The sequence below is a fragment of the Pogona vitticeps genome, chromosome 5 (assembly GCF_051106095.1).
Source record: "Pogona vitticeps strain Pit_001003342236 chromosome 5, PviZW2.1, whole genome shotgun sequence".
NCBI classification, from domain to species: Eukaryota; Metazoa; Chordata; class Lepidosauria; order Squamata; family Agamidae; genus Pogona; species Pogona vitticeps.
This window is the reverse complement of record NC_135787.1, coordinates 11,979,818-12,005,924: the sequence shown is the minus strand read 5'-3', so window position 1 is coordinate 12,005,924 and position 26,107 is coordinate 11,979,818. Positions and strand designations below refer to the sequence as shown.

Sequence of the window (26,107 nt, the reverse complement as noted above, 5' to 3'; positions counted from 1 at the left end):
TCCCTGGCATCATGTCCCATGTTGCATTCATAATAGAGGATGCATTTTCAAACAAGGAAATCTGTCCAGATAACATTGCTTTACATGGCAGTAACACGTCTGTCTCTTTGCATTCGCTCCCTCTGTTGTGATGGGGGGGGGGGGCTGTTCCCCTTTCCACAGACCAGAGGCAACAGGGACTCTTTTCCAGGTCTGGCAACCCCCCCCCCCCCCCGGTTGTATTGACAGAACAAAAACACATTACCTTCCAAATTAGGGTCCGAAAGGAAGGAAAATGAAGAAAAAGATGAGGGTGGTGGTGGGAAGGAATGGTCATTGTGAGGTACACAACAGTTGTGAGAACTGGATTTAAGAGAAATAGCGCTAGTACGGGTGAGTGGATAGAATGAGGGCAGAACAGCCTCATTTTATCGACTATTAAGAGCTCACTGGGGTGGAGTAACAGTAAACCACTCTTTAAACATCTCACATAATCTAAAACCCTATTTGTTATTTACACAACCCTGAGACACAGTACAACCACTGCAGGGAAAAGACTACATTTGCTCAGAACTCAGCTGAGGGGGGGGGAAGCAGTTTTCCACACGTCACCCTCAAATCTCACAGGTCTCCCACAACACACACCAGGCCCTCAACTGCCCCAACCCTGTGCAGAAACATTATAGCCAGAAAAGGCCTGTAGTATGTTTACCACTTTGGCCTGGAATTCAACCAACCCTGGACAACTCTTCCTTTCTCCTCTTCTTAAAAGCAAGAGACCCAGCGATTTTGTTGGTACTGGCAAGCTTATCAAATGAACTGCCTGATAAACAGAATCATCTGGCTAACTGTAACTAAGAAAAATAAGGAAGAATGTGGGGGAAATCTAAAGATTTTGTTTTCTTAGTTTATTTTCAGGAGAGAATAAAGGTTTAGGAATGTTTATTTGAAGTAAACATGCAGGAGCAGAGTTGACCAGGAGGATTCCGGCACGAAGCTTTTTCCGGAGATGAACGAGTCGTGCATAAGAGGACAACAGTCCTTTTGTGCATTTTCCATTCAAAGGGCTTGTGCGAGAGAACCTCCTGGCAAACTGTACTTTCTCGACCTTCCATGTGCAACTCCAAAATCAGCGAGCCACCAACTATACACAGTTTCATAGCTGGTCCATCTGAAATGCAACATCACGTCTCAGGTCAGTCATCTGGGTCTCGGCGGCCTCTCGTCGTGAGATCACGGATCAATATTTTCTCTTTCCAAATTCTTCACACCAGCAAAAAAAAATACCATAAATTACAGGGAGAATTTCTTTCTTTCTTTCTTCCTCTCTTTCGTGAATTGGCTGCTTAAGTGGATGAGGGCAGGAACAGTTCATTGAAAGAGGTTAGGAGTCTGTAATACGACTTCTCATCATCTGTCAGTCCTGCATTCCCTGGCCGGATTACTACAGCAACGTGCATGTCAGCCTCTTCAGCAGCATCTGCTTCTGCAGGGGAAAAAAAAAGTTTATTTATCCTGCTGAACCAAAACACTGCCAAAATCTTACTCCATAGCTGCCCTCTGTTTCATTCATAGGATGCTGATGGGGGCCAGCAATCTAGATCACTGGTTCTTAACCTTTGTTACTCGGATGTTTTTGGACTGCAACTTCCAGAAGCCTTCACCATCAGCTCTGCTGGCTGAGGTTTCTGGGAGTTGCAGTTAAAAAACACCTGAGTAACAAAGGTTAAGAACCACTGCTCTAGATCACTGGATCTTCACTTTGGGTAACCCAGGTGTTCTTGGACTGCAACTCCCAGAAACCCCTGCCAGCAGAGCTAGTGATGAAGGATTCTGGGAACTGCCGTCTAAGAACACTTGGGTTACCCAAAGTTGGAAGCCACTGCTCTCAATGAGGGCTAGGGAACATGTAGCTATAATGCCGAGGACTGCAACTCCCATGATTCTTCACCATTGGCTATGCTGACTACGATGGATGGGAGCTGCAGTTCAATAGCATCTGGAGGCTGCATATACACCCTCTCTTATCTAGTTCTATCTTCCACATTTCTGCTGCATCTCTTGGGACTGGTCTCCGTAAACAGATGAATCACATACATGATACAATCCTCCCAGATGTAAACTATCTCAGACCGCAAATGAAAATAAATTGCATGCATTTATCATTCTGACCAGAAACCTTCAGCCCACAGAAAAAACAAGCAAACTAGGGGAAAAGTTCTCATCTTGCCTTCTACTTGACCTGCGACTTTTTTTGTGGAGAGGATACAAATATCCAGTGGGGGGATAAAAAACAGGCAATTTTTAATGATGCCTCGTTCATCGCTCCGTGTGTCTCAGAGCGCATGAGTTTTCTGAAGGTAAAAATACAACACCAGACCTGACTCAACACATTACAATCATCTATGAAAAAAAAACATCTTCATGAAACATTAAGTAACCCATTCCTGACTAACATGAGATTCATAAAATATGTCCAGACAAACTCGCAAAAGGTGACATTGGTTTGATATGAGAAAGATGCTTCTTTAAAACGTGAAAAATCATTCAAACGGGCAACGCTTTGTCTCAAACTTGCCGTTTCAAATGACAGCACCTACATTCGTGGACCACTTTCCTTGTTACACAAAAAAAATTACACAAAACAGCTGAACTTCTAGAACAAATTATGCAAATGTGAATTATGTACCTATCAAAATGATTTTTCTAGTGTCGGCTATTGTTGGCAAAAATACAGATTCCTTTAGTCACTTAAAAAAACAAAAAACAAATCACAGATACCCTGGAACAATGGAAGCTGCTTTTTACTGCATCAATCCACGGGGCCATAGAAGCCAGAGGCCCCTGGTTGGCTGTTGCTCTCCAGGGTTTCAGAAGGGATCATAGACAACTGTCAGGTTTGAGTGGTCTTTGGTCAAAGGGCTCTCAGTGCCCCCCTCCCATGTTGATGAGCCCCCCCCGGCTTATCTGCTGGTGGCGGCTGCAGTAAAATGGTTGAGCGATACAGTCGTGCCCCACTTAACGATTACCCCGCATTACGACAAATCTGCTTCACAACAATGTTTTATGCAATCGCAATTGCGATCGCAAAACGATGGTCTAAATGGTTTTTTTTCACTTTGCGAAGATTGGTTCCCTGCTTCGGGAACCGATTCTTCACATTATGACGATCAAAACAGCTGATTGTCAGGTTTTCAAAATGGCCACCAGGTGCTCAAAATGGCTCGCCGCTGTGCTTAGGGACAGATTCCTCGCTATACAGGCACCGAAAATGGCCGCCATATGGAGGATCTTCACTGGACGGTGAGTTTTTAGCCCACTGGAATGCATTAACCGGGTTTTAATGCATTTCAATGGGGTTTTTTATTTCGCTTTATGACGTTTTCTCTACAGCGATTTCGCTGGAACAAATTAACGTCGTTAAGCAAGGCACCACTGTACTACTTAAACCTTCCACCATGTACTGGAGTGCCTGTTGGTCTTGAGTAGCAGAAAATGAACAATGCGATTCACAGACCTAGACACCTGACATGGCTGTAACTAGAACGGAGCAATCAGGCTTTTGTCCCAGGGCACCAAAATGTAGAGGGCACTGAAATTGTCATCTTCGAACTGTAGAGCTGGAAGGGACCCTCTGGATGATCGCATCCAGCCCATCAAGGAAGCACAGCGGGGAATCGAACTCTCAACCTCTGGCTCCACAGCCAGAGACCTAAACCATGGAGTTCTCCAGTAGTTCTTTCTAGAGACAAATCTACTGGTGTTGAGAAAATAAATGGCAACAACTCCTCACCCTATTCACTTTCCTTTTCTTGGAAATTTAAACATTCCATTTCTTTTGGGGAGGCCACCACGATCTCTCCCCTCTTTTTTCCTGGGGCTCTGCACCCAACGCTTCAGGGCAGAGTGGGTAAGAGACATTGCTGTTTGCCCTGGACACCAAGATTGCTAGTTACAGCTGTGTCTGAAGTGAAAGGCAACGGGCAGGTATCCGTTCTAGTAAGGCCTCCTAGGGTTCTTCCTGGAGATAGCAATGACTAAACATGAGCATTTCTGCCTGCAGAGGTAAGCCCTGATGCTAAGCTACCGCCCTTCCCAGTGGGAACATCTCCATCGTATCAAATAGTGTTCCTACCTCCGATTCCCTGCAGTTGGATTCAACAGCCTCTGCTGCCTCAACAGATATGCCCCATCTGTGGCTCAGTACAGGGACACGCACACACTGTTCTGAACAGACAGGAGCTAAAAGCCAATAAGTGGCAGAAAAAAGTTGCCATCTAGGTTGAAGGCAGCAGGGGAAGAGGAGGACCAAATACCGGATGGACTGACTCCGTAAAGAAAGTCACAGGCTTGAGCAAGAGCCGAGCAGGGCAATTGAGGACTGGACATTTTGGAGATAGTTCATTCATAAGGTAGTCATAAGCTGAAGGCAACCTGATGCCACATAACAACAAGAAGAACAAGGTGAGTGGACAATTGCAGCCCCTCCAGATGTACCGTTTTTTTTCCCCGTGTATAAGACACCCCCATGTATAACACACACACACACCATTTTGACCCAGAGTGACCAAATCAGCAGGCACCCTCCGGGCTGGTGCATCCTCCGGAGGGCAGCCAGGGGACACCTTTTTCACCCTCCTCAAATATAGGCAGGCTTCCTGCACTGTACTGCACTGTGCCCCACTCACTCTCCTGCAGTGCCAGAGTCGCAGTCAATGGGCAGCAGTGATTTCGCACCGAGGGGTGGCCAGGCACAGCTCCTCCTTCGCCTCCTCCTGCTGTTGCCATGTGATCACTGCCTCCAGAGCCACTTGTGGGTTCCCTTTGGGTGGGGAACAAGGTGGCAGCGTGAGCTTGAGCTGGGCCCCGGCAGTAAGCGGTGCTGCATGGGCAGCACCATCAGCATGGCTCGCGTGCCCAGAGAGAGGGCTCTGTGTGCCAGCTGTGGCATGCATGCCATAGGTTCAGCTTCTGTGTATCAGACGACCCTCAATTTTTAGTCTTAACTACAGTGGTGCCTTGCTTAACAAGGATAATCCGTTCCAGCGAAATCACTGTAGAGCGAAATCCTCGTTAAGCGAAATAAAAATTCCCATTGAAATGCATTGAAAACCTGTTCAATGCGTTCCAATGCGCTGAATAACTCACCGTCCAGCGAAGATCCTCCATAGGGGCAGCCATTTTTGGTGCCTGTGCAGCAAGGAATCTGTCCAAAAACACAGCGGGGAGCCATTTTACACAGCAGGCGACCATTTTGAAGCTGCCGATCAGCTGTTTTAAAAACGTTGTCTAGCGAAAAATCGGTTCCCGAAGCAGAGAACTGATCGTCGGGAAGTGAATTTTGCCTATTAAAATATCCTTCTGCAATCGCAAAACAGTCATCTTATAGCAGTTTCGTTGTTTAACGAGGCAATCGTTAAGCGAGACACCACTGTATTTTAGGAAAAAGTAGTGTCTTATACATGGAAAAATACAGTAGTAAAACTGCAACTCTCATAGACCACTGCCACTATCTATGCTGTCCTGGTCTTACTGGATTTGTAGCCCCTGCCCCAAAAACAGCCACAGCTCCACACCCAGACCTGGGACATTCTTTGCATGCACCTCTTCACAGAAATCTCTTCAGGCACCAGTTACTTTGCAGGCCAAAACAACAGTACTCTGACTGAAATAAGGATAACATCAAGATAGCAAGCTGGAGCATCCTTACCTCGAGTGACATCTGTCAAAAACAGGATATTATTTGTGGAACATCCAATGTTCGCAGCTATCCGCTGGTAACTCTCGTGGTCAAATTTGGCACCTATTTTGGTGTCAAAATAGCCATCAATGAGCTGAAAAATTCAAGGAGGACACTTTAAAAAAAACAGCAGATTTTTGTAGGGGGAAAAAGTAAGACTAGAAATGAATTTGTTCATTCGTTTGTTTGTTCATTCATTTGACATTTATACCGTCCATCTGGCTGCCAAGTCCACTCTGAGCAGTTTACTGCATTAAACAAATATAGCACAACGAACAGCCGAGAACATGTAAACTTTCAAAGCAGCACCTACCTCTGAAACATCACCTTCTGTAGAATTCCCAAACAAGAGTTTTTGTGCCTCTACACTCCCAGATGAATAAATATAAACCTTCTTGCCTGCTTCTTTCCACTTTCTCACTGCTGGAACCACATCCTCAAAGAGCCTGTAATGCAGAAGAACAGCAGATCTTGAGAACGACAACCCACAATTAACAAGCTCTGTTCATCAGTACAAGATACCCCAAAGCCAATGGTGCTTGGTTATGTCCCAGACAGGTGCACGATCAAAGTCCTAACGGAGTCCGGCTCAGGACTGTAACAGCAAAATTCGGTGCTGCTAAATAATGGGAGGATCTTAATGAAATCTGGTTATTCTCAAAACAGAATAAATCTACTGTAGGAATGGGACACATGAAAGTCCAATAAAAATTTTTTTTCTTGTTCTCTTCTTTTGTCGAGAGCATCAAAAAACATCTATGCCTTCCACAGGGTGAGGAGAATAATTGTGCAACTCTTTATCCTTGCATGTGAAGACAAGGTAAGAGAGGAATCATATTCTGGATATGAGATGTGCATACACTCTAGTGGTGAGAGCAGGATACTTATGAAACACTGGCCATTAGTTCATCCACGCTTGCTACTCACTCGCCCTTCACGTGGCCAGTCTCATACGCTGCCCTCCATATGTGACCCTGGAGCTGCTTTAAGGCCGTGGTCTTTCTGTCTGAAGACATCTGCCAGCAGACGTTGTCAACAACAGCCTGGATGATCCGTTCTATCTCCTCTTCCCCATCTCTGCTCTCCATTGGGATCGGCACAACACCGTCCAGGCGAGAATCTTCTTCAGCCTTTGGAAGTTAAGGAGGGAGACAACAGGTGAACATGGAAACCTAATGGGACTTCACGGCTGAGTGACACTTTCCTCTGTGTAATCCAGTTTAAAAAAAAAAAAGGAAAAAGTCTGCTACGGTTCTCTAGGAAGTCTTAAGACAGCTGGGAGTTTGGAAAATAGCTGCACCATGTTTACAATATTTCATGTACAGTGGTGCCTCGCTTAACGACGTTAATTCGTTCCAGCAAAATCGCTGTAGAGCGAAAACGTCGTAAAGTGAAATTAAAAAACCCATTGAAACGCATTAAAACCTGGTTAATGCATTCCAAAGGGCTAAAAACTCACCGTCCAGCAAAGATCCTCCATACAGCAGCCATTTTCGGTGCCTGTATAGTGAGGAATCCATTCCTAAGCACAGCGGGGAGCCATTTTGAGCACCCGGGGATCATTTTGAAAACCTGACGATCAGCTGTTTTGATCGTCGTAATGCGAAGAATCGGCTCCCAAAGCAGGGAACCGATCTTCACAAAGCGAAAAAACCATTTAGACCATTGTTTTCCGATCGCAATTGCAATTGCAAAAACACTGTCGTGAAGCAGATTCGCCGTAATGCGGGGTAATCGTTAAGCGGGGCACGACTGTACATATTATCCAGTGCATGCCTAAAATACTGAGAATGTTTAAGAAGAGAACCTCAAGCCATTAAAAAAAATTTAAATGAACAATCCAAGGCTGGGACTGTTTTAGATCAAAACATTATGTCCAGGGCCACATTCCCTTTGTGTTAATCTACTGGGGCCACATGTTGAGAGTGAATGAAACTGATCAAATGACAATGATACTCTCCAGAACTGGGTGAGGCCATCCCTTCTCTCTCTCCCCCTCTCCCTCTGCTACTCCTTCCTCTCCATCTAGTGGAAAGATAGAGAAAAGGAAAAATTACTCTTACAAAAAACCTAAACCCAGCATTTTCAAAAGACTTTTTGAAAACAGGCTTAGATCCAAATGAAAGCAGCAGGTTACCCGACAATCTGAAATGTTATATTGCTGTACGGATTAACGCAGAACAGACAAACACAAGAAAGGAAGAGAGGCATCAAACCTTCCTACCTGTTTCCTCAAAAGGCCGACATCTTCTTGGCATTCCTCCTCTTCCCAGTGTGCCCGCAGGTAATCCTGAATGTGGTCTTTGATGTAAGGGAACAAAATGTCCTGGCAACACAAACACAAAAGACAGCAAAAAATTAAAACACATACTCTAGATTCTCTGCCTCAGCCCCAATGGATGGATAGGCAGAGTTTGGTGGGGAAAAGGAGGATCTGGATAGGAGGTTCCAAAGAGACGACACCAAATAAAGAAGTTCTGGGAGAGAGCTCTCATCAAGGAAGAATGGACCATCTTGGGATAGAAATGGAGGAGGTGCCAGCTTTATAACGAGAAGCAGAGCTTTCGTAATGGAATCTCTAAAGAGGCAGCTGTGTTACATCTTTCTTAGCATGCTGACAAAATTAAAAGGGAAAAAAGTCTGGCGGAAGGCAGAATACTGTAGCCCTTTAAATACAGATTTATTTCGCAGCAATCAAAATCCAGTTCTTCAGATTCAAGTGCAAAGACTATCTATCTATCTATCTATCTATCGATCGATCGATCTTCATTTTAATGGCCGCGGATGACCCGAAATGCCCCCCCGCAGCGTTTTCGCGACCTCCGTAAGCAAGGGGAGGGCGCGAAAACACTGATAGGGGCCATTTCGGGTCATGCGGCGGCCATTTTGGAGCCGCCGATCAGCTGATCAGCGGCTCCAAAATGGCCGCCGGACGCGAAAACATCGCTGGAGGGGTAAGTTTCGACGCTTACTGTTTAAGTTTAATGCGTTCCAATAGGCTTTCCTTACCCGCACAGCAATGTTTTCGTATAGCGATACGGGGCACCACTGTACAAATTTTAACCAAAAACCTGAGTATCTGTTAAATATCAACACTATTATTGTTATTGTTGTTATTTATTATTATTATTATTATTATTATTATTATTATTATTATTATTATTATTATTATTATTATTATTATTATTATTATTATTATTATTATTATTATTATTATTATTGAACTAGTATCTCTTTTATTTCTTCCCCAAGAAAACAGAAAACCTAGCGCTATATGGTGCGTTATCTCATTAGCAACAGAAAGTATTCCACTGAAATTAAAACCACTCCTTGATTCAGCTTCTATATCTGGCATTTTTAATGGGGCAAAAAGAAAGCAGATTAAAAATAAATTTTTCAGAATATAACCTTCGCACAGAGAGGATCTCCCTCTCTGGCCCTTGGACCTGCTGCAGAAGGAGGTAAGCCATTTGTTTTTTGTGTCCTCCCCTCCTGGGGGTTTGTTTATATGTGTTCCCCCCCTTCTTTTTCCTTTTCCTCCCCTTCTTTAGGCTCTCTAGAAATGATGTGTCTTAGTTAAAATCCCTTTCTTGCTGAAACACCAGCAATTACATATTTCTGTTGGCATTTCTTTTCTTTTCTTAAAATGGTTCCAGTCATCCCTTTTCACAAAGCAGAGGCTTCTTTCTCCCCCTAAAGGGCCTGTTTCTCACACATACACAATAACTTTAATATCCCATTCTGAAAGGACAAGGAAGATTTTTTTTAAACAAGGGCTACATATAAAAGGCAACCTTCCACCCCACACCGTACGTAACTGAATGCAGAATTCACCTAGAGTGGCTGCTTATTAGGGAGGATCAGAGAAGATGCCAGTCCTGTATAAGGAACATCTCTATCAGGCAGAGCCCAATTAGGCCAAGAACGAAACGGTTTGTCAGGTCTGACACTTCGGTTAAAGTCTCGGAACAATGAGCTTCCTAAATGACAAGTGACGTGATCTTCACGTCATGTAAAGTAACGGGAGTTCAAGGTTGGCTGCCCATGCTTTCACAACCAACTCAGGAGGAAAAAATGTGTTGTCAGAAAAAGCGACTTCTTGTCCTTCTAAAATTACGAGGTCGTTCTAGAAACAAAGATCAGAATAAACTGCTCTGCATTCCAGCCACTTTCAAGGACGGTGGCCCTTTTCTTCCCTGGATGAACTTGTCTCAAGACTCATTCACACATAACACAGGAGCAAATCCAGGTTTGCTACTGAATGTGCGCTCAACAGGAGCCACAGACAATCCCAGGCTCTTAACACAAACGCACATATGCATGATGTTGACAAAATGCAAACCTGCTGTCAATTGTTCCTGCTTCATTTTCCAATTGCAAATCCTTATCATGCACAAATCCATGCATATTAAAAAAACATTCAAAAATTACTCATGCAAACACACTCCATGTGAGTAAGGTTCTCAGGCGCTATGCTGCTGGCATTAGTCCTGACCCTAACCATACCACTCCCAACACTCACCTTTTAAAGCACTGAAGATGCAGCTTCCATTCTGGAATCTTGATCATGCAGTATTCCAGAACACACATAAATGGTGACAGCAGCCGCGAAACGCTTACCAATCATCGGAATGCGATGTTTTCCCTATCTAAAACATCGCAATGCGATCGCATTAGCAATCGCAAAAAACCCGTCACTATGCAGATTTGTAGTTAAACGGTGCGCTCGTTAAGCGAGGCACCCCTGTACTATTACAAACCAATTTATTTATTAAAAAATCATGGTATTTTAAATTCCTGAAAACTGGCATAAAACCGTTGCCAGCAACATGCAAGTCACCCTCTTCCAGGCCATGAACTGTTCCTACTTCATCTCCTGGCTACCACAATAATTTCCAATATTGAACTTTTGAACTGCCTTTTTGTGCTTCTTTCTCCCTTCGAAAATCAATGTATTTTCTTACCACCTCCATCAAATACTGGGAAAGGACACTAAATGTTAAAAGTCCCTAGTGCTTTCATATCACGAGGATTCCCATGCTTCTGTGGCTAAGAACCACGACAAATTAAAACAGGCTTGAAAATGATGTAAGAAGTACAGGGTAATCATGCCTGTAGGCCATCAATGTACCACAAAAATTACTCTTGTTTCAGCAATACTGTTTTTTTCCCCAAGCGACATTTGAAATTGCTGTTTTATATTAGCCATTTAGAGAAGAAGGCATGTCCATTCGTCTTTGTTCCTCTCTTTATCGCCACTCAATATTTTAGAATCAAAATGACCTTGTATTTTCTTTCCCACAGTTCAGATGTGCTTATTGCATAATTGGGTTCTGTTTACCTCACTCTTATGGGTCAGAGCTTGGAAAAGTTACAATTTTTTACCCACTACAACTCTCAGAATTTCCCAGCCAATGTGAATGAATCCACTGTGGATACAGGAAGAACAGGCAATTTGCACCCTCTCTTAATTAAAATCTGTAAGTTTATGGAAGTTCTCTAAACACACGGAATTATCAGAAGCAGCCTAGCAGCAAAGCAAAAGCAGTTTAACTGATGGTTGTTTCAGCTTTTAAGGTTGGAATCATTTTGGCTACGTAGCAGAGCATAACGTGTTTCATGCTTTACCAAGAAACAAATCTAATGTGTTATGGAAGAGGGTGGATGATGGGACAGAATTGTTTTGAGAAGAAGTTTCAAGAACTGGCTCTAAGAGATGGGTAGCAATTTCTTGGGATACAGAGGGCCACAATCAAAAAGGCCCCGTTGAAAAATTAGATCACATTTAATAACAGAAACAGTGCTGAGGGAAGACAGGCCAGTGTATTTAGCACAAAATTTCCTGTCTAGTACAGTGGCACAAAGTGATACCTAGAAAATAAATTTTAAAAGCAGTGATGATACAGATCCCAGATATCCAGGCGATTTTTTTAAATGGAGGAGACAGGGTAGCTATATAGCTTTAAATCTTGTGTTGTTTTGAGCAATTTCTGTACTATTGCTTGTTTTTAGCTGATTACGCTGGAAACTAATATTCTAGCAGCTTTCCCAAATGGGCCCCACCGGATGTGCAAGACTCCAGCTTCCATCACCTCTAGCTAGCCGCTAGTGGTTGAGGATGATGGGAGATGGGAGGGTCACACACCTTGGGAAAGGCCTGCTCTCCTGTCCTGTAATCTCCTGCTTTGCACTAAAGTGTGATGTTGGAAACAAACAAACAAACAAACAAACAAACAAACAAACAAATAAAAAAAATAAAAGAACACACACACACACAGCACAACAATATTGTGTCATTTCATTGTCTGCGATTATTTCTAGAGGCAGATAAACTGTTTTATAGGAGCATTTCTCCATATCTGTGAGATGCTGGATGGATGGCTCAGCGGTTTAGGTATCTGGCTACAGAGCGAGAAGTTGGGAGTTCAATTCCCCATTGTGTCTCCTGCGAGTAGAGGTAGCCTGGGTGGCCTCGGGCAAGCTATACAGTGCCAGGGTACCCCCTCCCCCAAAGAAGGGAATGAAAAATCAGTACTGAGTATTCCCTATATAGAAAGCCCTGAAAACAGCAACTTAAGTCAGATTTGATTTGACAGAACATGATGATGATGATGATTATTGATTAGGAGATGCATAACCTGTTCGTGTAAACAAAAGGAGATTCTCATTATTTTGGCTCCCAAACTGGCCAAAATGATGAGATTCTGAACTTTCCTGTTCACCATTACCACTTGATCCACTTCAGAACTGCAACCTGATGGCCTCTAGCTGTTTCCGACTACAGCTCCCATATTCCTGATCCAGCGTGGCATCTGCATTCCAAAAAAGCTGGAGGGCATGTTCTCTACCTGCCTACAGCAGAGTGGATTTCATCATCTGCAGTGAGAGGATGATAGCCTTGTAAGCCCCTTTTTGTCTTCCCCCCCACCGCATGGCCTGGGGGTGGGGCCTAGAGGGTGGGGCTTTCTACTTTAAATGAGTGTGTCCCAGGTCCCTGGGCCCTTTTCCTTAGGAAGCTGGGTGAGCCTGAAGGCCAGGTATATCTGCATGAACATTTTGCTGAGGAGTTCTCAAATTCTCTGATTCTATCTCTGGCCCTAATATGGTAAATAGGAAAGCCAATTAGATTTGCATATACCTGGGTGGCAGGAAAGTTCCAAGGGTCAGATCATATACTTCTGCACTATTAAAGAGCAGGCTGGGTAGGTGGGGCTCGTCAGCCATGGAAGGCAGCCCATCTAGAAGAAGGAAAACTCCGATTTCAAACCTCCACTGCCTTGTGGCTATATCCACTGATGGAAAAGGCTTCAGGAGTTAACCTCGAGGCAAAATCCAGAGCTGGAGTCCCGAAGGCAGTTCGTGTCGTTCTGCCAACTCCTGCGACATTGCTGGAACCAGTTGTATTGGCTCTTGCCTTTCCATTGGACCATTTCAGCAACGTGGAGAGGGGGGATCTGCTGCTTGGGTAACAGCCTATCCTCCATATTACTTTACCCAGGCTTCATGCTCTGGAGAGGACACTCCTCGATTCAGAGCATGTCACCATGGTCTCTCGAGACTGAAGGATGCCTAGGAGAAGCCCCTTTATATATAAATTTCCTGAAAGCAAGGATGAGCATACTGGGGTTGGGGGGGAGGTATTATTCCGGCTTGTTCTTTGGTCTATTTGTTTTGTACTTGCAGAAGACGTGTGTTACATTCGGGAGCCCCCAAATACTGACTCTGCGCCAGCAACCTGAAGTTATCGTTCATTTTGTTAGGTCAGAGCCCTTGGTATTGAATCCACTGTATGTGTTGATCAGGAAACAGGGTTCTCTCTACACAATTAATATTTAACCAAAATCACTATTTTCCAATCATGCCCACAGTAGGAGGACTGGAACGACTCCTCTTCCTGTAAATAGGTCACTGCTTTTGCTTATGAGAATTTCCCTAAGTATGCAAACCCGTCGCAGTTGTAAGAAGCTCTCTCTCTCTCTCTCTCTCTCTCTCTCTCTCTCTCTCTCTCTCTCTCTCTCTCTCTCTCTCTCTCTCACACACACACACACACACACACACACACACACACACACACACACACACACACACACACACACAAATATATTCCCCCTCCTTTCATTTCAAGGACAGGCAGAAGGCAAATCAGATCTAGTGGCAGATTTCTGGGCGACTGGCAGAAGGGGTGGCACTGCTGTTGGCCAAATGTGCAAATCCAGATTGAATCAAGGGTATTTTACTGGTTTCTGGAGCAATCTTGGGGTCGAGCCTCATTTCGGCCACCCCCCCTACAGTCATTCTCTCCTGCGAAATCCAGCACTCATGAGGTTAACTATATTAAAATATCAATAGGATGCCATGCAGTCAAAAATGTGCAAAAAGGGGTTTATTTGCTTTATCCATACTTCATGAGAAACGGAGGGAAATGGCAGCAAAGGAAGAGAACAAACCAATTCACCCCACCCGGGAAGCTCAATGCCTCCCTTGCAGTCCAACGGCTGAGGGTCTCGGAAGGAGAAAACTGGGCTGTGGCAGCCCCTCTTTGCTTTTTTTTAAAAAGCTATAGTACAAAACAAGGGACTGGTGTTAGCATTGCCTACAATCTGGGCTTTGCATTCGCAGCTTTCCTTTTTCCTTTCTTTTGAAAATTGTATTTAGCTGCACTGCTATGCAGCATGCCAGGGTGTGCAGACAAATGCCTGCATTCCTGGGGGTCACTCTAGGACATGGGGGTCTGCTCCCCCACCCCCAGCTTAGTTTCTCGTTCTTGTTGGTGCACGAGCTGCGTTCCTGCCAAAGTTCCTAACAGCAGTCTTCTGCTTTTCTTTCTCTTGTATTCTCTGGACTAGAGAGGGGCAAATAATTCTGCCAAATATTACTCCAATAATGGCTGTGCAACCCCCTAGCCCAAGTCAGTGCCATTTGCATTTTCACATTTACAGGAATGTTCCCCCCCACCTTAGATCCAGGAACACAGACACTACATTACTGACATTAACACACATAGTTCCTCTACTATCTTATTTTACTTTTATGTACTCTTCCCCCTCCTCTTGACTTTTTAGCAATCTTCACGCACCACCAAAATCTTCTCCCCACTTCCTTTTGCTCATATCCATCATCTGTTCTCTGTCTCCTGGGGGAATGTTTACAACCTAATACCAACATAGGCCATAAATCCCTGCATGTGAGAAGTAACTAAATAACCAATTTAGGAAAAAAAAGACTCTTTAAGAGCCAACGAATATTTAATATGTTTTACAGTGGGGTCTTGACTTGAGAACTTAATCCGTATTGGAAGGCGGTTCTCAAGTCAAAAAGTTCTCACGTCAAATCTGCATTTCCCATAGGAATGCATTGAAAACCATTTGATCCGTATCTGCTCCTTTCCGTCCATAGAAACTAATGGGAAGCTGCTATTCCTCCTTCGACCACTAGAGGGGATATTTTGTTTCTTTTTTCTTAGGTCAAGAAAGGTTCAGGGAAGGCAGGGAAAATACAGTCCAGGCAGGACAGTACCAGGCAGTCCGAAGACTGTCTCCCAATCCACTCTCTAAACGCTGGGAGGAGTGAGGAAGCAGCCAGGCACCCTTTTCACTGGCCAACAGTTAACTGAAAGTTCAAATTTTGCACTTTCCCTGCCTCCCACGTGGGTTTTTTTTAGTTCTTAACTCAAATCTAAGTACTTAAGTCAAGTCAATATTTTCCTATGAGAGCGGTTCTTAAGTCAAAATGTTCTTAACTCAAGCCGTTCTTAAGTCAAGACCCCACTGTACTTGCGTATTGGTATTTCATCCAGCATTTCATTCCCCCCCAATATGTCTGATGAAGTGGATGTGTCCACGAAAGCTCACATGGGTCCTTTTCAAGGAGAAAAGTGGGGTAAAAATATTTTAAATAAATAAGTGAACTAATATTAAAGTACTGTATAACAGCCTTTAAGGTGCCACATGTTTTTATCTCTTTTTTTGCTTTGTTTCTTTGGATTTTGCCTGACATGCCTGCACAGACTAACATGGCTACCTCTTCTAAAACTACAGATTACACAGACCATCATGGGTGTAAACAAGTGTCTCCAAAATGGCACCGGGCATTTTGGGGGCACTAGTCTTGGTGTCCTCATTTGGGTACACATCAAGCTGGGTTCAGGGACAGCATACGTCCCTAACTGGCAGTTGTCACGGTAAAATCACTATCTTCCTTCCCCCCCCCCTTCTCATAATGATAACGAAAAAGTTTTCCTCTGTCAATTACTCGGTTGTTGAAAAAGAATATGTAGGATTTAGCTTGGGGAAACTAGTAGATTTTCGCGCGAAAGGATGCAAATCCTGGTTTTGATCATCTATACCCGGGTTGATCATCTGCTCAGAGGTACACGGTTACTTAATCCTTAGGATGCATCCACTTACCTGAGCTACAATTTCATATACGGGAGGTCTTTTGCTTCTAGTTCTGTTTTGTGTGCTTGTGCATGTGTGCGTTTGTTTTAAGAGCAAAGACCACAAAGCCTGAAGTTCTGTCCCACCTGATTTACTTAGCAAGCCCCAGCAAAATGCATCTGACATTTTACGGAGAAAAGACATTTCAAATCCACAGATGCAACTAATTTGTTGGTTCCAGAAAATGCAAAAAAGCACGGGGGAGTGGGTGGGTAGGATGATACTCTTACACCATTTTTTCTTTAGGGAAGGCAATAAAACCACCCACTTATAAACAGATAAACCGTATAGCAGGATTGGAAAACTGGTAGCCATACGGGCTGGGGGTAATGGAACTTGTAGTACTCCATGATCTGGAAGGCCACGTGTATCCCAGCCTTCCCATAAGAGCTGTAAAGCATCAAGAGTCACTTGCCAAATATCTCAAAGGATGTTCCCTTGTCACACCAGGGCTCCCTGCTCTCTGGGTTAAAACAATGTACTGTACTCTACAATTGGCAATGTAACACAGTGGCACAGGATGATGCCTGGAGCAGAAACTATGACCTCGTTTCCCAAGTACCTGATGTGACAGGCTAGCCTGCAAAACTCTGGATAAACCTACTCACGTTTATGCAGCAGGAGGGAAAGCAGGAAAAAGGAAGAGATCTAAATTATTGTTAAGACTAGAGAAAATTTATTCTTCGCTAAGAAGATTTACTCTGCTTTAAAGGGCTGCAAAGGGCTTTCAAACCCCCTGATAGTTTAGAGGTTTGTAGGCTGTAATTCTCTCATTTCATAGTGTTTTATTACCTATCGTTTATAATGGCCTTTCTGTGTGTGTACTCATACCTGCCAACTGAAAATAACATTTATGATGAAATGGGCTATACCTGATTAAACTGCATGCAACACTGTTACTTATACTGCACCATCTAGGTGCAGAATACTTTACAAATTCTGCAAGGATACATGCCTGCCCCAAGGGTTTTATAATTTAGACAGATTACAGACTTGCAAGATGTTCACTTTTTCAAAATTAGAACAGATTAAGCCCTGAGAGACCGATGCAGAAGGCAGACACAATTATCCCATAAATTTGTTTTCAGTACTGGAACGGAAGAAACAGCACAACCCCCCTACATATAAAAACCCAGTATTGGTTATCCCAAATGCCCCCTTTTAATGTATAAATTGGGGTTCAAAGCCACTTTGTTGTTGCTTTGGAACAACTGGAAGCCAAACGACTGTGACAGTTGATTGCAAGAGATGTAATAGTTTATCCAAACCCACCTTTCTCCCACCTTCATCCTCATATTAACTCTGCTCTGGACCTTGGAGATCAGATAGGATACCAGATACAGCCATAGAGTTCAACTGCATTAACTTTGGAAGCCTCTTAAACCTTTAAAGGAAAACAGAATATTTCTGGATTGATGGAACCTGGCTACCCTAAATGCAAATTCCTTACACAGTCCATTAATCCTATGCACATCCTAATCCTTGCTCATTCCAGCAACAAATACAGTACAGGGCTACCCTAACTTATCTTCTCAACCACACTCTTACGGTTGGCGATAATATGAATAATATATTGAAATGATGTGCTGTCTGATTTATGACAACCCTTTTGGGTTTTTTCTTTTCTTTCTTTTTTAGGTAGAGTACTCAGATGTGATTTCCCATCTCCTTCTTCTGCAGACATCCTTGCTTAAGGCCACATAGGCTGGCTCTTCCGGGATGCCCAGTGGGGAACTGAACCCCAACCTCTGGCTCCTCAGTCAGGATTCACTGAGCTATCCAGCTAGCTGCCAGTATTAAATTATAAGTGGTGCCTCGCTTAGCGACATTAATCTGTGCAGGAAAAAACGTTGCTAAGGGATTTCGTCACTAAGCGATTTTTAAAAGCCCATAGAAACACATTAAAACTTGCTTAATGCGTTCCTATAGGCTTTAAAACTAACCTTATGCGAAAATCCTCCATTGCGGCGGCCATTTTCGGTGCCTCTAAAGCGAGGCAACATAGCGCGCGGCCATTTGGGAACCGCCAATCAGCTGGCCGAAAATGGGGACTTTGAGATGATCACTTCCCCGCGATCATCGCAAAGCGATTTTTCTCCATAGGGGCCATGGCTAAACGATCGCTCTGGCGATGGCCAAAACACCATCTCTAGGCGATTTCATCGCTCAACGGTGCGATCGCTAAGCGAGGCACCACTGTATTAAACCCGGAGAGTTTGATGGTTCTCTGCAGTTTTGAACTCGTGTCTCCACGGCTCTGCCTGCGACACCACAATGACTTGTTACACCACCCCACAGTGTAGTTCACAAACCACCAACCCACAGCTAATTGAAAGGTATATTTAAGAAAACAACAGAGATAGCAAAATTCATAAACCCTATTTTACCCCACAGTACTATTGCACCATATAAGTATATGAGGTTACTTTAGGACTAATTCCGCTGTACATACTTTGTAGATTACAGAACTACAAAACAGCACAATCCTTGTGCGTGCTTATTTTAAAATAAACTCCACTGTATTCAATTTCCAGGTATGTTTATGATATCTGTTTTATCCATTAACCTGACATAAACCCAATCCAGTACAGAATAACAGAATCACTGTCAAATAAACATGCAGAGATTTGTACTATTTCTTTATAAACCTATAACTTGGCAAAGCAAAACTTGTTCACAGTTAACCAATTTCTTCCTATATATCTCACTGCAACAATACTGACCTAAATTTAAATACATTTCCTTAAACTGGTTATGAGCCGATAGCATGTCACACCACGATTTGACGATCCAGTAGAGTTGTTCAACAACATACAAAATAAGTTTACCACAAGCACACACATGAAATGGAATATATATATATATAACAAGAAGAACTTGCATTGGTAAAATTTAATTTGCAAACATTTAATTCCATGTTTAATAGCACACGTTACGAAGATGAAATCAGAATGCAACACAATCTTTGCCAGAAATTGCAGCAGGGAAGCTGACCATATGCTTTAGAGGAAAGTAGAACGGCACAAATACTGTACCGTAAACTGGTGGGGAGTGGGAAACTGTGTGCAACGTCAAATATTCGCAGACCACCAACAACAACAAATGTTGCCATCAACACTATCAGAGTCTCCATGAGTTGCCTGTCACTTAGCACACAAGACAGACCCGCCTTGTTGTATTTTGATAACATTGTCATGTCTGAAGAAGCAAACTGCGATCCACTAAGCTTTGACTGAAATAAATTTGTCAGTGTGAATGGGGCTCCAAAGCTGCTCCTTTTTGTTGCTAAAACAGATTAATAGGGCTTCCTTTCTGAAAAGTTTAACAAAAATACAGAAGACATTCTCATTGGTTCCCGGTTTTTTCATTTGTCAAGCCTCCAACGTCCCTTGGGGGGGGGAATATACGGAGAATGATGGCAGTTCACATTTCCCTGATGACTGACACAAATTTGAAGGAATCTATGTAGTAAAAAGGGAAGTGTCCTCCTTGGTAAATAAATGTCAGTGTTGTAGTCCTATCCAATACACTCTTAAGAGAAAACAGCAAAGAGTTGTGGAGCAACTTATAAGATGGATGAGAGCAATGCACTGGATAATGCTTGGAGCAAGAGATCTGGGTTCAAATCCCCAGGAGGCTTTGGGCACCCACTGGAGGGTGGCAACGGCAGACCATTCCTTGCACATTTCACATACCCTGAAAACTCTGCTAGGCTCAACAGAAGTTGGATGTGACTTCTGGCAAGGCGAGAGGCATTTTGGAGGTAGGTGGGTGGGTGGGTGAGATCTTGTGGGTGCGGGCAAGGCACAAAATGCACCAAAGCTTATGCTGAACCAAAACCTATGGGATCTTGATTGTTTTCGTTCGGACGAACACGGCCACCTCCCCTCTAAAGCGACCTCGGAGCTATATGAGTTCCCTGGTTCCCCTTTCTCGCGAGGAAGCCTGCGGCAGGGCTGCAGCTGCCTGCGCCTTCTCGCCGGCCTCATCCAAAACACAGACCCACACACACACAAAGCGCAGCCGCATCCAAAGGCCCCCCGGCCGTTCGCCCACCCCACCACCCCCGACCCCCTTCCACCGACACGGATCTCACCTTGACAAACGTTATGGGGGTCGTGGTGCCTTCGATGTCCAAGAGGAACGCGCGGACTTCTGCGGGCACCGTGAACCCCACCATGTCCGCCACCTCTGGGGCCGCCGAAAGGGAGGAGCTGCAAAGCAAGCGCGCCGGCCACGCGTGCACACGCGCGGGACCCCGATCGAGCGTGGGGAAGGCGCCCAAGACCCAGGCCCTGCGGATCGGCGGCGAGGGCAGCCAACGCAGGCACACACACACACACACACACCCCGGGGGGGGAGAGGAAAGCGCGCCAGCAGGAACTTAAGCCCGCCGTCAGAAAAAGCCGACGCGAGTCCCGACCCTCGTGGCTGGAAGCGGCGGCAGCGCCCCAGCACCCGGATCGGGCGACCCGGATTGGAGGGCCGCCGGACAGTGCCGTCATTCACGTCGGGATGGGTGGAGTTGGGGGAAGGAGGAGCTCGAGGAGACCCGAGCGGAATCCGAGGCCGCGAAAGGCGGCGGGGGGGGGGGGGAGGCGGCGGTCGGTGGCCACCGCCGTCCAGGGTGGAAGGCAACCTGGAAAGGCGATGCAGTTGAAGCGCGCAGGGCTCTCCAAACACCAGCCACCTTGCGATCAAGGGGATTTACTTAGGGATTTGGGGGGGGGGGGGGAGTCAGGCTTCCAGGATCGTAGCCCGGGGAACTTTCTGGATCATCAGGAAGTCATCATCCGCCGTCATCTTAGAAAGGTTTCCTTAACTCTCAGCTGAGATCCTCGCAAGAGACAGAAGGGACATAGGACTTTTCCTAAGAACAGTATATTGCTGCAACCCATCCCGGTCGTAATGCAAATACTGTATCTGAGATTGGTTTAGCCTTGCATAGGTAATGAAGAGCCATTGGCCTTCCCAAAGACCTGCTCCTCAATTGCTGAGATGAGTTGATCCACTTGCCTGCCTTCTTGGGACTCTCCCGGGAGGAAACTGGTGGCAATGGCAAGCGGTTGCCCTTTCAGATGTGCCCCTACAGAGCTGCTGCTAAATAAAACCAACAGGCCGGGGCATCTCACAAACCGGTATCTTTATTTCATAGAGGTAAATGCGTTAATTTGGTTCATCAAGAACGGGGGGGGGGGGGAAGCATAAGCAAGACTAGTAACCTGTTTAATATTCATTACTTCAGCTTCTGCGGTTGGAATTCTGCATGTCCACAAGTGTTAAACAGGATACTGGTGCACCAAATTTATTTCTCGGTGAGCTTTTGTGGATTACAGTCCATTTCTTCAAATCCATGTGCAATATGGTCATACACTGCACAAGCTTTTGTAGACTATGGCCCATTTAACAGACCCATCTGGAGCCATCACCTTTCTATTCTATGACAGCTAGAGTCCTGAACCTTACAAACAACTTTATTGGGCATAATCTTTCACGAGCCGCAGCTCACTTCTTCTGAGTTAACAAGATATATATCCGATGGCCTATCTTCTTCTTAGGCATCCTTCAGTCTCGAGAGACTATGGTAACATGCTCTGTATGGAGGACCTGGAACAGCATCTAGTGTGGGTGAGAAGGCCAATTCAAGAGTGACAATCTCTTCCACACTGAAGACAAATACAATCTGTCCTCTCTCCAGCTCCCTGATTTAGCTGCTTCCGGAACTGCCTCTTTGCCTTGGCCTGCTGGACAAGTGTCCCTTAAAATTGGGAGAGGCCATGATACACCGCCTGCCTCCAGGCTGAATGCTCAAATGTCAAGGTTTCCCATCTGTTGAAGTCCATTCCTAAGGCCTTCAGATCCCGCTTGCAGATGTCCTTGTATCGCAGCTGTGGTCTCCCTCTGGGGCGACTTCCCTGCACTAATTCTCCATAGAGGAGATCTTTTGGAATCTGACCATCAGCCATTCTCACAACATGCCCAAGCCAGCGTAGACATCGCTGTTTCAGTAATGTGTACATGCTACAAATTCCAGCTCGTTCTAGGACTCCTCTATTTGGAACTTTGTCCTGCCAGGTGATAGCAAAAATCCGTCGGAGGCAACGCATATGGAAGGTGTTCAGCTTCCTCTCCTGCCCTGCATGAAGGGTCCAGGACTCACTGCAGTGCAGGAGTGTGCTCAGGACACAGGCTCTATAGACCTGGATCTTGGTGTATGCCATCAACTTCTTATTCAGGCATACTCTCTTTGTGAGTCCACAAACATTCGTTCTGTGATGAATAAGTTAGGATCAAAGCAAACCTCAAAGCAAATGCTTCATTTCCTCCTCCTACAACGTTATCCCTGCAGGCAGTCAAACCTTCCAGTGCTACCCCGACATCAGACCTGCAAACAAAGCTGTGCTCGCTGCCTTTCATCTGACACAATAAAAGCGGGTTGGTTTGCCTAACAAGGGTTGAAAGAAGTTCCTGCTCGCTTGTTTCCAAGCGGGTCTCCTTTTAACGACGTTTTAATTGTTATCCAGACTCTTCTTGGTGTAACACGCGAGCGCAGCGACCGCTTTGGAAATGGTCGCTTCCACGTCATTCGCTTGGGTTGCACGTCCCCACCACCCTCCGCGGCACCGTGCCTCGGAAGTAAATCCCGCCGGGTTCAGACGAGGTCTCCTCCCGAGCAAACGCGCCCAGCAAAATGCAAGGGGTTTCCCTCGCCCCTGCCGGCGGCCGGAAGTGCGGAAACTTAAGCGCGCGCCGTTGCAACGCGAGGGGTTGCAGAGATGTCCGAAAAAAGCTTGCAGTTACGCGGGGGAAATCCGGCTCCCGAAATATCAGGCAGAAATCATGAGAGGCGGAAGAGTGATTGATGGAGACATTTTTTTTTGCAAGGGGGGGTAATTAGTCCCTGCCATACCTAACACACAGATGGCTTGAGAGCGTTGTTTCCTCTTCTTTTTTTTTCTGTGCGAAAAGTAATTCGAATTAACTACGTTGCAGAACATAACCCGCGCAGGAAGGAGAGTTGCGCAATCGGGTTGCGTAATGCTACTATGCAATTAATAATGAAGTAATAAAGCTGAGCGGCCATTTTCCTCAATGTATCTATGAAGCCAGCGAAGGAAAAGCAAACCAGTTTGCAGCGTTTTCGGTATATCAGCCTTGCTCCAAAGATGTATTTTATTTATTATTTATTTATTATTAGATTTTTATCCCACACCTTCTAGACAAAGTCTACTCAGGGTGGCTTACATAAAATCATTCATAAGACAATATACATATACAGTTAAAACAACAATTTAAATTAACAAGATTAACATTGGTCAAGATGGGAAGAAATAAAGAAAACTAAATAAAAAGAAAAATCAAGTATTGATAGGAGGGAAGGCCCGCTTCAAGAGCCAGGTCTTTTAGTCAGTTCTGTGAGGCTGAGGAAATACTTTAAAGCTGAAAGAAATACTGTGAAAGGTCCAAGCTGTGTTCCCACAAAGGCAGGGAGTATTATTAGGGAGTATTATTATTAGATGTATTATTAGGACGCAGGTCTTGAAAACCGAGCTGTCCCGCTCCTGTTAACTTGCATGGATGGGACGGCCTGGAGGTGTGGGGGGGGGGACCATTTGGCGTGCCGTTCTTCTGAAGTAGCCTCTTTTTGTGTGTTTTGTCTGTCTTTTGTGTTCCCTTGTCTAGCAAGGAAAGGGTCTGTATAAGGGGTTTTTCAGAATTTCAGCGCAAGAAAAGCGCTATTTACTGAGTTAGATCAAGGTCAACGGTGCAGCCAGGCAATTGTTTTCCCGGAGCTCTAACAATCGCATTACTACTCCCTCTTTAGATGATAATCGGGATTACGACTTCACTGAAATCAGCAGGTGGCAAACCGGGGCAGTCCCAAATCCCACCCACGCACCCCCCCAAAAACCTCTTGGCCTTGTAACACCTTTGCCACGGATCTGTGCTCCTGTGTGCCTCCAAAACCCATAGGGAGGTTAATGACACTTAGTTTTTTTTTCTTATAATATCTTTTTTATGGCAAGGACAAGAAAAAAATGTCCAAAAAGAGGCAAAAAAATAAAGCCCTCAACCCCAAAAGGGTCAAAGGCTGCATTGTGTGACTGCGCCCATCCTTATTCATTTATTACTTTCGGTTTTTTTACCCTAGCTCAGGGCTTAGGAAAGTTCCTTTTGGTGCAAATGCTGGAAGATAACTTTTTGGAGCACCAGCCTAGAATCCTGTCAGAAGGCCAACATGGGGAGATTTAACAATCAGAGGGATTGGTGACAGGGGATACATTTATAGGCCACTAATTATTTTTTTTAAAAAAAATCATGCAAAATGCAAGCTTTTGTGGGTGAATCACATGATCAGAGGGACTGTTGACATCATCTTCAGGACTCAGCCAATCCCAAGGTTGCTGCTGCTGCTGCCTTGGGAAACCAACCCATTTTCTCCTGGGTCTTTGTGACCTCACAGGGGCCCCACCTCTCTGCTGGCAGGTAAAAGGGGCTTTCTGGGCAGGGCAGGAGACCAGAAGGGAGGCCAGTGGCCAGAGGGCAGCCCTGCAGAGAGAGCAGCAGCGGCTGCAGGGGACCCAGCCCTTCTGCCCAAGGCAAGTTCTTTCGCGAAAGCAAATCAACTTGCTAAGTGGGCTGGCGAGTTAACAGCTCGAGGCTGGCAGAGATCGTGGCTTGAAGCTGGCTGATGTCGGCGATGGACTGGGAGGAAGTCGGCGGACGTTCGCAGACAGAAGCTGGTGGAATCTGCCTGCGGAAGCTGGCTGAGGCCACAAGGCGGAGGCCAGCAGAGGTTGGCGGATGAAGCCGGTGGTGGACGCTTGGTGGATATCAGCGGATGGAAGCCGGGGCATGTGTGTGAATGGCTGGTGGAGTGAAGGTGTGTGTGTGTCGAGGGGTGGCTGGTGTGTGTGTGTTTGTGAATGTGTGCATAAATGGGCTGGCTGGCATTACATGGGGATGTCGCTGGGGCGTGTGTGTGACCCAAGCATTCGGGAGCTGACGGAGGCCGGCTTCAGAAGCAGAGTGGAAGAGATGAACGGGTGGATATTCCTGGTGGAAGCCAGTGGATGTTGGCAGGCGGAATTTCGGGATGAAGTTGCCAGAACATTGGTCGGTGGATACTCCTGGGTTGAAGGTGGTTGATGGCCATGGACGAGCTCACCCCTTAGTTGTTTTTTCTCTTTCTCTTGCAGGGCCTGAAGCTTCCTCTTCCCCGGGGGGATGCGAGGGACCAGAAGGCAGGCGTCCTGCTGGAGCTGAACCAGGCCCTTGTCTCTGCTGAGGATACCCGTTTAGCCTCTTTTCCAAAACCAATAAAAGAATTTTCCGGAATGGTTTTAAAGTGTTGTCTTGTTTGTCAGGGGCTGTCACAGGATGATCTTCCCCATCCCCTCATTATATCTGGGGCCCAATGCCTGAGGTGGGTCTTTGTGAATTCATGATGTGGGGCCTTGTGATGTCACAGGAATTGAGAACATAATATTTCTCCATGCATGTGTGAGGGAGTCAGCTAGGCATTGTGGGTTCCCTGTCTGAGCTCTTAAGGAAGTATAGTATGTGTTGTGTTGGACAGACACAGGAAGCCAGTGAGCCTGGGTGCCATTCGGAGAGGGTTGGAGTTGGGTACCCAAACACTACAGCCACCCCATAACAATAAATGAGACTTGTGCCTTCCTTTCCACCACTGCTCCTTACATTTGTTTGCCTGGCCTGGAGATTCAGGGCAGCCAGCCATTTCCTGGCACAGCAGCTCATTCTCTGAGATCTAGCAAGCCTCATCTTCATCATCAACACCATGAGCACTCCATGGACAGATCCTTGCAGAGTACAAGTGGGGAGAAAATATGCCACTTCAAAGAAGCTTCCAGTCCAACCTCTTACGCCAGTGCCACAACCGAGGAAATGGAGATGGGCAATGATTTGGAGGTGAGCGTACATTAAAATT

At 45.3% G+C, this 26,107-nt stretch overlaps 1 protein-coding gene and 1 long non-coding RNA gene across 2 annotated transcripts; one reads left to right on the top strand and one right to left on the bottom strand.

Annotated features, from left to right (window-relative positions):
* Positions 1 to 872: 872 nt before the first annotated feature.
* On the bottom strand, positions 873 to 20,515 carry ENOPH1 (enolase-phosphatase 1). The gene is made up of 6 exons (XM_073002028.2): positions 20,252 to 20,515; positions 7,944 to 8,045; positions 6,647 to 6,849; positions 6,033 to 6,165; positions 5,690 to 5,813; positions 873 to 1,465 (listed from the first exon to the last, which is right to left on the bottom strand). Exons 1-6 carry the CDS (start codon positions 20,333 to 20,335, stop codon positions 1,326 to 1,328), a joined length of 786 nt encoding a protein of 261 aa, XP_072858129.2. The 5' UTR covers positions 20,336 to 20,515; the 3' UTR covers positions 873 to 1,325.
* A 2,443-nt stretch (positions 20,516 to 22,958) lies between these two features.
* Positions 22,959 to 25,494, top strand: LOC144589578 (uncharacterized). The gene is made up of 2 exons (XR_013545765.1): positions 22,959 to 23,299; positions 25,356 to 25,494. It is a non-coding gene; the product is annotated as an uncharacterized LOC144589578 (long non-coding RNA).
* The last annotated feature ends 613 nt before the right edge of the window (positions 25,495 to 26,107 follow it).